This window comes from Panthera tigris, chromosome D1, assembly GCF_018350195.1.
Source record: "Panthera tigris isolate Pti1 chromosome D1, P.tigris_Pti1_mat1.1, whole genome shotgun sequence".
Taxonomy (NCBI): domain Eukaryota; kingdom Metazoa; phylum Chordata; class Mammalia; order Carnivora; family Felidae; genus Panthera; species Panthera tigris.
In genome coordinates, this window is record NC_056669.1 from 17,706,809 (window position 1) to 17,719,915 (window position 13,107).

At 37.7% G+C, this 13,107-nt stretch overlaps 1 protein-coding gene across 9 annotated transcripts in view; it reads left to right on the forward strand.

Moving 5' to 3' along the window:
• ARHGEF12 (Rho guanine nucleotide exchange factor 12) overlaps nucleotides 1-13,107 on the forward strand; it is a 149,336-nt gene that overhangs the window by 76,515 nt on the left and 59,714 nt on the right. For 7 of the 9 annotated variants that reach the window (XM_042957525.1, XM_042957532.1, XM_042957531.1 and 4 more), the window contains 2 exons: nucleotides 10,362-10,505; nucleotides 11,084-11,133. In XM_042957525.1, coding sequence (XP_042813459.1) covers nucleotides 10,362-10,505; nucleotides 11,084-11,133 — 194 coding nt within the window. The remainder of the gene's footprint in view (nucleotides 1-10,361; nucleotides 10,506-11,083; nucleotides 11,134-13,107) is intronic. The other 2 variants (XM_042957526.1, XM_042957528.1) reach the window with 1 other exon arrangement.

Below are 13,107 nucleotides of genomic sequence, written 5' to 3' on the forward strand. Positions count from 1 at the left end.
TTCTTTGTATGTTTGTTTCTTGAAAACCCTCGAAATACCTTTTCTGGAAGGAACTGAGCCGTGAGTCTTTAAAAAGCACTTATAAAAGGGATGAGTTGATCGGAACAGAGTTAGCATACTAACTTAAATCTCTTTGACATTACAAATATTTTATCACCTGTGTGAACGGACTCCTTCAGACTTGGTGCAGTTAGCACAGTTGGAAAGGAATCTCTAGGGAGTCCAGAAAAGCTTGGAAATACTGAAATATGATGGACTAGAATTGTAGCAACTGCTGACATTGCTTTAGTGTCGGGTCTCTTAACAAGCCCACTTCTAACTTTTGAGATTATATATGGTCTTGGGGTAAAATTCATTAGCTCACTACTTAGACGAATGCTAGTTCTTTGCTTACAAATTACTTATTTTGAAGTCTCTTGGCTATTTTTAGAGCTACTTTGTGAGGTAGATTTACTTTGCTCATTTTAAAAGGAAACCAAATGTTTGTTTTGTATGGACTTCTTTTGTTAGGTTTCTGCCTGGTGCAGTAGGTCAGTACTTATTCCATTTCTCCTTATTTTTCCTTCTGCACCTTTTGGAGTCCGTTGATCATGAGCAGATCGTGTTTCTGATTTGCAATTTTAATTATACTTAATTTTGTCCTTTTCTCACTACTATCGTAATGGAAAATTCTGTGGATTTTTGTGGGATATGAGAGAAGGGCAAGGGAATTTTGAGTTTGCAGCTTCTTCCTACCTTCTGTCTTGTTTCATGAAGAGATTCTAGCTGATAGTATTATGTACCAGAAATTAACCCATGTCTTTTTGAAGCTGTCTTAATCTGCTGGGACTACTATAACAAAATACTAGAGACTTGGCTTAAATAACAGAGATGTATTTTCTTGAAGTTTTGGACGCTTGAAGTATGAGACCAGGGTGCCAGATTCTGGTGAGCTCTCTTTCCTGGCTTGCAAATGGCCACCTTTGGCTTTGTGCTCACATGGCCCTTCTTTGGTGTGAGCTCATGTAGAGAGAGAACAATCTCTCTGGTGTCTCTTCTTCTAAGGACACGAGTCTCATCATGAGGGCCCCACTCTCTGGACCTCATCTCATTCTGATTACCTCCCAAAGGCCCCATCTGCAAATACCATTACGTTAGGGGTTAGGGCTCAGCATATGAATTTGGTGGGGGGGACACAAGCAGCAGTCCGTAACAGAGGCAAACTATTAGTACTTGAACTGTCCTGGTTGGATACTTCAGAGTGTATTTTTTAAAAATTCTTATTTTTTTTAAATTCAGCTTCTTCAGATTCATAAATATAAAAGTCCTTGGTTTGACTCTTACTCTCACCAAGTTATTATTCTTTCTGCTTTCTTCTTTAGCCTGACAAAGAGCATTCTACAACATGAACCTTCTATTTCCTTATAAGTCATTCACTTCTTAACCTCTTGAAATCTGACCTCTGAACACATACTATCTGGAAGGTGAACCAGAAGATCCTTAACAATCAGTAAACTTTTTCTCAGTTCTCACCTTCCTCTGAACAATTTGGCAGTGCTGATGCCGTTTTTTTTTTTTTTTTTTTCATTTCCATGGTATTGCATTAATCTGGTCCTTTTCTGTCTGCAATTGTTTTGACTTTTCTTCACTTGATTGCTTTTTCCCTCTTATAAATGTAGGCATGGTCCACTTTTCTGTCCTTGATCTTTTCTCCTGTTTCCAGTCTTCTATTTTTAACCATTTCCTGAATACTTTCACTCTAACCATCCTTCAATTTTTTTTTTTAATGTTTATTTTTGAGAGAGACACACAGAGTGCAGCAGGGGAGGGGCAGAGAGAGGGAGAGAGAGAGGGAGACACAGAATCCAAAACAGGCTCCAGGCTCTCAGCTGTTAGCATAGAGCCTGATGTAGGGCTCGAACCCACGACTCGTGAGATTGTGACCTGACCTGAAGCCAGACGTTTAACTAACCGAGCAACCCAGGTGCCCCTAACCATCCTTCAAATTCAGAATGGCCAGTGTGGGATTCATGATTGTTCCCAGTGGCCAGAAGTCAGACTTTCTTTTGATTTCCCTGATTCTTTTCATGGTACTGCCGTTCTTCCATTCACCTAGTCTCATTTTCTTGAAGTTACCTTTGACTTCCCTCTTTCCCCTGTCCTCGGTAGTCCACTATTTGCCAAGTCCCATTGATTCTACCCTCACGTTATTTTTCAGCCCTCACTCGGTTCTGTTACCACCGCTTTGTTCAGTTTTCCATCACAACATAAGACTATTCTCGTAGACTCGTAACTTTGTTTCACATTGATTCACTTCCTTTTCTCCATTCTACTCTTTCTGTTAGTACTACTAAAGTAAGGATTTGGTCATTCACTCACTTACTAGGAGAGTACAGATAGTTTAGATATGCTGTAATTTGTTTCCGGTTTATCATTCTGCCCTAATCTCCTACTGTTAACTTACTTCTACTACCACTCACCTAGAGATACCAGCCCCTCCTCCAAAGTTTCACTTTCCAAACATAGCTTGGTATTCTTTTTTTGCTCATGCCATTCCCATTGTCTTGAACGGTTTACCTCCTTTTAACTCTCCTTCCTACAAGGCGCCATTCAAATACTACCTCCAACATAGGGCTTTCCTAGGTCCACCCCACTCCTCTGTTGTCTGACCTTCGACATCCTGCTTTGTGTCTACTGTTTTGACTGTCTTGTTATTATTTATCTTTATCTGTGCATCTCCCGTAGTGCCTGACATGGGGGGGGGGTGGGGGGGGGCACACATCAAGTGAGTTATGAATGAGTGATTATTGATATTGGAATAAAGTATTTTAGTAAAGAGAATCGATAGAACAAAATGGTAGCTCACCTTGACTGGCTCTTTCTTGTCTTCAGAAAAATTTTAAGGTAGAAGAAAATTTAACTTAGAAAAGAGCCTCGTTGCTGGTAATAGTCTAAAAGAATGAAATCAGCCTACTTGGAAGTTAAGGCTTCCTCTTGCTGGCAGCATTGTGCATTTAGAATCCAGAAGCTTCTTAATCAAAGGATTATCTGAGGTCTTACTCATAAAACATGTATGTCTGGCAGCAGTTTAAAAATGAGCTGTTTTTTATGAGGTTGCACATGGTCTTTCTCCACACCCTTCCCTGAAGCTAATTCTTAAGAGGTGAGACTTCGAGAAGTTTGGTCATGTAATAAAATCAAAGGTGAAGAAAGACTAATGTGCTTTCCCTGGACTAAATGCAGTATGGAAGGGTTCACATATTGCCTTGCGTATTTAACACTCCATTTTCAGTAATTTGCTCTTTGGCACTATGGTTGTTCCCTTTCTCCACATATGTCTTATAGTGAAATCAGAGAGAACTTTCTCCTCTTTTTCAGGGGACCTTTTCATGACTTCTTCCCTCCCCACTCCAAAGCACTACAAAGGCTTGATTTTTTTCACTTTTCAAAATACCATTCTTGGTAATTACCTTTTAAGTAAGAAACAGTCATTTTATGTTGGTTTCAAATACCCCACTGTTATAACAAGAAAAAGAAATGTCTTGTTATAAAGAGAAAATAAAATTTAGGAAAAGAATAGTATTTATATAAATTTTAAAGAACATTCTTACTTCACTGATGATATGAAGCATGATGTCTGTTAGCTTCCAGGTGAAATATGATAAACTTTAAAAAACAGGAAATAAAGAAAAATTTATTTGTAACTAGAGTTATTTTAGGGTAGGTGGGGAATCAAATTACTTTAGTTAGAATTTAGGCAAGGCAGGAGATTAGTGTCCTTATAAAAGTACTTCACTACTTTGCATGGTTTTCAGGCCTATGATTTTACTTTTTCCTAAAAAGTGATTGAATATGGTTTAAAATTTCCCGTATATAAAATACATGCAGATTTACTCAGTGAATATACAGTGAGTACCTATTGTATGCCAGGCACTATGATAAGGGATGGAGATGCAAAGATAATAGGATCTGTACGTGCTTTCTAGGAGCTCACAGTCTAGCACAAAAGAAGAATCTTAATACGTTTTGGTAAGTACCGTAATAGAGATAGGCACTTGTTTACCAGTGCTCCGTATGCCCTTAACAAGTGGATAGCTGTGAAAGCAATCTTCATATGGCACCAAGAACAATGGAATGAGAAAGTATTACCATGACCAAGTTTCAGGGGAGGTTGAGCCTCACCATTATCTTACTTGTTGAGCACTCTCTGCCTGTCTTCACACATGGCACTTGGATGCAGCTTCAAAGTGATTTGGGACCGTATAGAAACTCATACTCAGAGGTCAACACATTGTATGCAGTTATCACAGACAGTAAGTGATTCAGCAAGACAGACCCACAAACAAACTATGAACTACATGTGTTTGTAAAAACCAGAAAAAGTAAAAATGGTGGACGGTGTTTGTTGGTTGGTTTGTTTTTAATCAATGAAATTTGAAAATGGCTGTTTCGGAGTTAGGACTCCACTGTTATCTTTCCCTTCTTTTATAACATACAGGGCCTGTTATCTGTACCATACTTGGATTCTTTATTAAACATTGTCATTGTTTCTCTATTTGTTTCTCTTTTGTCCTTTCCTGCCAAGATTTTAAGTTCTTGGAGAGCAAAGGCTTCTAGTAGTTTTGTACTTTTCACAACACCTATAGACTGTGGTATTAAATAACTAGTGGACAGATGTTCAATGCAAATTTGTTAAATTAAGAAAGTGGGTTCTAGTTTGTCAAAAAGGATATTTCAGTGATATAATAATTTAATCTTTGGTGATTTCATTGTTGGTGTATTGGTGATTTCAGTGTTAAGGGTGTTAAGGGTGAGATTTGGGTTAAAACAGCTTCTGGTCTACAACAAGTAGAACATTTCTCCCAATGAGGCGCCTGGGTGGCTCAGTTGGTTAAGCTCCTGACTTTGGCTCGGAACATGATCTTGTGGTTCGTGAGTTCAAGCCCTGTGTCGGGCTCTCTGCTGACAGCTCAGAGCCTGGAGCCTGCTTCAGATTCTTTGTCTCCCTCTCTCCCTTCCCATCCCCCGTTTGCACTCTCTCTCCCAAAAATAAATAAATAAACATAAAAAAAAATAATTTCTCCCGAGAAAAAAGAAAAGCATTTTATTTGATTTTCAATGGGAAGGAACATAATAGATCTAAGCATTTGAAAGACCGGATTTCTGAATTTTGAATGGAACAACAGCTTAGTTTTTAGTTAATTACGACCCCCAATCTAAGGTTTTGCAGATGGCATAGATTCATAGGACAAAATAGGATCATTAATTTGAATTCCGTGGATTCTGAATCGACTGTATATGTAAGTCATGTTTTCTTTTTGTATTGTTCTAGTAGTTCTTATATGTTAATGTATATCAGATTCTCAGATTAGCAGATAGAATAATAATACATGGACAATATAGTGGGGTTGGGGAGAGGAGAAAGATAAATAGGATATGTACATAGCTCTTTCTCTGTTTGCTCTTCTCCTTTGGTCCTCATCTCCTTTTGATGTAGAATTAAGAGGGAAAAGTGATCAAGCTGGACAGTTTTGAATTGTAGAAAACAGGTTTGCAGTATTCTGAGGTAATTCTACTATATCGTTCAAATTTTAGCAGTCTGTTAGGACCCTAGACATAGTTGCTGAAATTGACGGTGATGGATTTTTTTTCTCTCTTATTAATGACTTTCTTTTCTGAACTTCCATCTCTAGACTCCTCAACTTTTCCAATTAAAGAAAATTTCTCTGTGTCTCAACATGTGCCAGTTCCTGAGATAAGATTGTAAACAAGATAGAGACCCTATATTCTTGAAGCATATAATCTAGTGAGAAGAGAAAAAGAAATAGGAATCAATTGTGAATGATAATGATACTGTGGGCATAACAAGAGGGTGCAGTCTGTAAGGGGGTACCCGACCTAGTCTGGATGTTTAGGAAAAGCTTATAAGAGAAGGTGATTTGTTTCTCGAGGCCTTCTTGCTATCTCCCGTATTCTAACGTTGCCTTCTTATAAGAAGAAGCCCTACTCTGTAATATTTCCCTTTTCTATTCCTTCCCCACCCAAATCTAATTTGCTTGTTTTGTTAAAACAAAACAAAGTGAAATTTAGACAAAGACATAAATGAGGATTGATCCTTTTAAGGAGCATTCCCATTAATGACAGGAGTTTAACAGAAAAATGTTGTGTTTTTTTGGTTTTTTTTTTTAATTTATTTTGAGAGAGAGAGAATGGAGGCAGGGGTGCAGAGAGAGAGAGAGACAGAGAGAGAGAGAGAGAGAGAGAGAGAGAGAGAGAGAATCGCAAGCAGGCTCCACGGTGTCAGCACAGAACCCAACAAAGGGCTTGAACTCATGAATCATGAGATCACGATCTGAACCCAAACCAAGAGTTGGACGCTTAATTGACTGAGCCACCCAGTTGCCCATAAGTTAAAAGTGTTTATTAATTGATTTTTTATTGATGGCATGGAGAGATGAGTATTATATTTCTGAGCATGAAAATCCAAGGGCATGCTACCCCTCATCATAATAAAATAACATTTATGAGCCGTTATTTATATTTGTCAGGCATTAAGCTAAGTACTTAATATATATTATATTCAAGTGAAATACACAAACGTAGCAAAACTCTTAATGCCCATTGCTCCTCTCCCTTATTTTTTACAAGCATCCTGTTCTCTACAGGGATCAAAAAAACAGTCTGTTTAAGAAGGCCAGTGGCTTAGCACAGCAAACCCCAACATTAGAAACCTTTAATTCACTGATTTTTCAGCTCTTGGGAGGTGGGGTAGGAGAACTGGGGAACATAGATATAAGTGTGAGAAAAATCTCTATATTCAGTGCTGCGGCTGTCTTGATTTTTATTTTAAAGTCATGATATCTTACTTTGAAATTTCAGGGGCACCTGGGTGGCTCAGTTGGTTAAACGTCCGACTTCGGCTCAGGTCATGATCTCATAGTTCGTGAGTTCGAGCCCCATGTTGGGCTCTGCGCTGACAGCTCAGAGCCTGCTTGGAATTCTCTCTCTCCCTCTTTCTCTGCCTCTCCCCTGCTCATGCTTGGTCTCTCTCAAAAATAAAAATAAACATTTAAAAAATTTAAAAAACAAATTTTAAATAATTTTAAAGGAAATAGATCATCAAATATTTATTTTTCTAATACCGGGCATGGATTTTTAAAGATTCTGATAAACCATTGCTCTTATTCTAGTCTGATTCTTATATTGATTGTATTATGTACTAGAAATTTACAAAGAACACTTCTTCCTTGATTTTATAACTTTTCCTAATTACTTGAAGGACGCAACATTAAGTCAAACATTGAATTCTGATAGATTATCTTTCCTCTGTCCCCGTTTCAATGTACTGTTTTGTGGAAGTGGTGAATTTGCTAATTCAAATACTGTTTGGTGTTGAGTAGTCTCTAGAATTGAGGGTTAACAGATTTTGATATTGAAAATCAACTTTCTTGAGGTACAATTTGTATAAAATAAGTTGCAGTCCTTTTAAGTGTACCGTTGGATGAGTTTTGACAAATGAATACATTCATGTAACCATTACCTTAATTAAGATACAGGACCATCACCCCAGAAAGTTCCTGCGTGTCTCTTTGTGGTCATTCTTACCCTTCCTCCCAACCCTGCCCCTAGGCAACCACTAATCTGCTTTTGTTACTGTTCTTCAGTTTTGCCTGTTCTCCATTTGGAATAACATAGTATGTACTCTCTTTTGTATCTGTTTTCTTCTGCTTAGCATGGTGTTTTTGTGATTCTTACATGTTTGCTACACGTGTGAGTTATTCCTTTTTTTTTTTTTTTTCCTTGCCAAGTAGTATTTTTTATAACGGATACACAACAGTATGTTTATCCATTCACGTGTTGATGGACGTTAGAGTTGTTTCTAGTTTTTGGCTCTTATGAACAAAAGTGCTATGATGTTTGTGTACCAGTCTTTACGTGGACATGGGTTTTCATTTCTCTTGGGAGTGAAATTGTTGTGTCATGTGTAAATGCATACTCACCTTTTGATTCGAGTACTCATGTTTATAAGAAATTTCTAAACTGTTTTCCAAAGCATTTGTACCATTTTACACTCCTGTCAGCAGTGCATGAGCATTCCAGTTGCTCCACATCCTTGCTAACATTTGATATTATCAGTCTTTTTATTTTTAGCCATTTCTAGTTACCGTATAGTAGTATCTCATTGTATCTTAATGTGCGTCTTCCTGATGACTGCAGATGTTGAGCACCTTTACCTGTGCTTATTGGCCATTCAGTATCTTTCTTTGTGATGCATTTATTTAGATCTTTTATTCTTTTTCTTTTTTATATATAATTTTATTTATTTATTTTTTAATATGTTTTATTTATTTTTGAGACAGGGAGAGACAGAGCATGAACAGGGGAGGGTCAGAGAGAGGGAGACACAGAATCTGAAACAGGCCCCAGGCTCTGAGCTGTCAGCACAGAGCCCAACGCGGGGCTCGAACTCACGGACCGCAAGATCATGACCCGAGCCGAAGTCGGCCGCTTAACCGACAGCCACCCAGGCGCCCCAATATAATTTTATTTTTAAGTAATCTCCACACCCAACATGGAGCTTGAACTCACAACCCCGAGTTCAAGAGTCACATGCTTCACTGACTGATCCAGCCAGGTGCCCTGAAATCGTTTGCTGTTTTTAAAAGGTGTCCCCTAGGGGCGCCTGGGTGGCTCAGTCGGTTAAGCAGCTGACTTTGGCTCTGGTCATGATCTTGCCGTTCGAGAGTTCAGGCCCGCGTCAGGCTCTGTGCTGACAGCTCAAAGCCTAGAGCCTGGTTCGGACTCTGTGTCTCCCTCCCCTGCTCATGCTCTGCCTCTCTCTGTCTCTCTCTCACAAAAATAAATTAACATTTAAAATAAATAAAGTAAAATGTGTCCCCTATTATTGAATTGTAGAGTTGTTGTTGTTGTTGTTTAAATATAATAAAGATACAAGTTCTTTATCAGATATTTGTGTCGTGAATATTTTCTCCTACTCTGTGGCTTGCCTTTTCATTTATCAGTGTTTGGAAGAGCAGATATTTAAAATTTTGAGTCCAATGTATGATTTTTTTTTCTTCTATGGTTGATGCATTTTGCATCCTAAAAGATCTCTGCCTACCCTAAGGTCTTGATGATTTTTTCCTGTGTTTTCTTATGAAAAGTTGAAACCTTTGTGTTTAGGTCCATGATTCACTTTAATTTCTCACGTAGGGTTATGAGTGAGGTTCATAGTTTGTGTTTCCTGTACTGTGATATACTTATTCCAGGCTTTCGGTTGTAGTAGGCTCACATACTTGTGACATTGCACGACAGCGAGAAATACGTGTATTCATTAACATGCAATCTTTAACATACCCTTTGTTTTGTGCATCAGACTTATTTAAAAGGTCATGCTCTTTGTATAAAAATCTTTATTCTGAAGAAATTGTTATTTTCTCATCATCACTATACTTGCATTATTCTCCGTATTTTGTATATTGATTTTTGGTGAAGCATTTAGATACTGCAAAGCTGAAAGTGTTAAATCTCTGGCTAACACAGAGTTCAGGATCTTTAGATCTTGATCTGTGATCAAACAGCCTTGGGTGTCAATCAGGGTTCTGTGATGGGACATCTCTCTTCCTCTGGTTGTGGCCCTCTTTCTCTCGCCTTGCCTTGACTACTTTTGTTTGCTGTCTAGCTAAAAGGAAAACAGTTCTCCTGTAGAATCCAGGTGAGTGTGTGAAAGAAATGAACTGGTTGAGCTCGCAGGTTCTTTCTTTGTCTTTTCTACTCTTTTCTCCTTTCTGTTTATTTTTTCTATGAGCTGGGGTCTGTCTTTGAACTTGTTCGTTTTGGGAGAAGATCTGCTGGTGCTCTTCTTTGTATAGTCAGTTTCCCTCACATAGTCAGTTTTTTTCTGAGTAGATTTTTCTGAGAGTGAGATTGGATTTCTCTAGGGTTTACCAGGGGATGCTTCTAGCCTTATGTCCCAAAATACTTGATTTTCTTGGGTTTAAATACTAACTAGAGCACCGAAAAACACAGTGCGGTGGGGAGGATTTTTTATGTTACACATAAATAGCAGAGATGTGAATAGGCTTCCGTTCTGTCTCCTCTCTAATAATTCATCTTTTCCACTTTGCCGTAGCTGTTTTTAATCTTGAGGCAATTCTACTCTACCTCTCCAGTGAGAGACCAACATATATGGCTCTTCGTGATGTTCTTGTGTTTGTTTTGTTTATGGGGTCAGTACTCTGATTTGTGATAAGGGCCTCACATGTCATCTTGTGTTTCTCCAGATAGAATACAGTTCATTACAGTTCATTATTAATATGTAATAATGTCTTTTTCTCTCCATTTTCTCTTCCTTCTCTCTTTACCCTGTGGTTCTTGTGCAGGTCTTGTTCAGCGTTGTGTGATCATCCAGAAGGATGACAATGGATTTGGGCTGACGGTCAGTGGAGACAATCCAGTCTTCGTACAGTCTGTCAAAGAAGGCAAGGCATTTTTTAAAACAGTCTTGTCACTTGGGAGCAAACAGAGTAAGAACAGAAAAGCTTCATATTTCTTGTGCATAATAAAATAATCACATGCATTGCTGGTCATGTGGCCTGTTGGGCTAGATCAGTCTTTAGTGTCCTATTTATAGGTACAAATTTACCCTAGGTGATTTTCTTTGTACTCACTAGGAAGAAAACAGTCTCATATAGTTTTAGAAACCGTATGACTCCTTGTTCATGTTTATTCATTATCACTTACAGAAATTTATGGACTTTTATTTTTTCATGGCACCAGAGATATTTTGGTAGACCAGATTAAAGAAATGGTTATATGCTCAAAAACATCTACTCTTCCCAAAATGATAATAATATGTTCTGTTACTCTATGTCAAATACTTTGTTTGGATACTATAGTTTGAGGTAGGTATTTTTCATCCCCATTTTATAGGTGATATTGAGGCTTAGAGTAAGAAAACATAAAATTGACTGATTTTATGGTCACACAACTAGTGAGTGGCAGAGCCCATGTTTTTTAACCATTTGGTTATGTTGCCTTTTTCAAGAAGATTATCAGTACATGGCAAATGAATTACATTTTGAGTAATTAATTTTTCTTACAGATGGAGCAGCCATGCGGGCTGGAGTACAGACAGGTGATCGAATCATCAAGGTAAGGAAAAGATGGCATTTATGGTAGATTAAAAAACAGCACATATTAGCCATATTTGGGGTTGGATTTGTTTTTTGGGTTGGGTTTTTCATTTGGAGTTTTGCAAAAACAGTGCATTATATAGGATGTATTTATAAAAAACTTATTTATTTTAAGGTTAATACTACTCTACTGAAGGGCATAATAAAAGACTCGAATAAATGGAGTCTTGTTCTGGGATAGGAAAGTAAGTCAGTTATAAAGATCATTTCTCTCCAGACTAATCTGTTAGCAAGAAAGTCTCATCAAAATATACTAATATGATTGAGGAGATGTGTCATTACTTGTGAAACTGATGATTCTTCCAAATGGATTTTACAGAGGTATAAGAATAGCTAGAAAAAACAAACACGTATGGGTATGTGTGAGATGAGATGTAGGGATTAATTCAAAGCAAGTGGCTCTAGTCTAGATATAGACCTATCAGTCCAGAAACAAGCCTGGAATTCTGACAAGCATGAAAAGAGTGGATTGGTTACTAATTACTCTTTTTTTTTAAGCTTATTTATTTACTTTGAGAGAGAAAGAGGGAAAGAGAGCACGCACGCAAGTGGGAGAGGGGCAGAGAGAGGGAGAGACACTTCCAAGCAGGCTCCACACTTGTCAGTGCAGAGCCTGATGCTCTGCCGTAATCAAGAGTTGGATGCTTAACCGACGGAGCCACCCAGGCGCCCCAGTTAGTAATTATTCTTGAGACAGTTGAGTAATTTGAATACTTAAAATCAAATTACTGTACAGGAAAACACACCATGAATGTATTTACAACTACCTGGAAAAAAAATATTTGAAACTTAGTATAGAGTAGGATATCCTTGCTTGTAAAGAGCATTTTTAAATTCCTAAGAAAAGAATAAATAAATAGCTTAATAGAAAAATAGGCAGAGAATTTTATCAGTTCCCCAAAGTAACTGAAATAAATATTATAGAGAATATGTCTCACCTCACTGATAACAAAGAAGTAGAAATTAAAATGGTGAGTGAGGGGCGCCTGGGTGGGTGGCTCAGTCGGTTGAGCATCTGACTTGAGCTCAGGTCATGATCTCACAGTTTGTGAGTTCAAGCCCCACATCGGGCTGTGCACTGACAGTGCGGAGCCTGCTTCGGATCCTCTGTTTCCTCTTTCTCTGCACCTCCCCAGCTTGGGTGCGTGCTCTCTCTCAAAAATAAACAAACATTTAAAAATAAAATGGTAGGTGCAAATATATTTGGTTGTGAGGAATTTTAAAGATTATTGATAATACACATTTGGCATAGTTTAGGTATGGTAAAATGGCTGTTTTCATAAACTTGTGAGTATAAATTGGGTAGTATCTATTTGGATGGAAATCTGTGAATTTGCATCAAAGATTATATACTTTCAAAAAGTATATAACCTTTGACCAGAAACTTTGCTTTTGGGAACTTAAACCTAAGAAAGTAAGTTTACAAATGTGAACTGGTATATATACAGGGAAATTCATTTCAGCCTTATCATATTGAAAATTTGTAAACAGGCCAAATGTGCATAAATGGAGGGTGAGAGAAAGAAATTCCATTTCATCTACATCTGTTAAAAAAAGAATGGATTAGGTCTGTGTGTGCCTATATTGAAAGATATCCACAGTAGAATGAAAAAGTATTTGCAGAAAAAAAGACAGATATAATGTATATGTATATGTGCCTGTGTATCTGGTGTGTGTTTGCTAAAATAGTGTCTCACAGATTAAATTTCTTGGGTTAATAGTGATCATCTCTGGTGTGCATGGTTAGTATTTTACTGCTGTTTTTGACACTGACGTATTTGAACTTGTAAAAATTAGCATTACTTACATCGACAAAAATAATGGTAGATCCGTGTTTGATATTTATATCTTAATTTGGTTTAGTTGAGACTTTGGATAACCTTTCCCACAGTTAGCCTGTCTGAAAATTAATTTTCATTGTAAAGATTAGGTC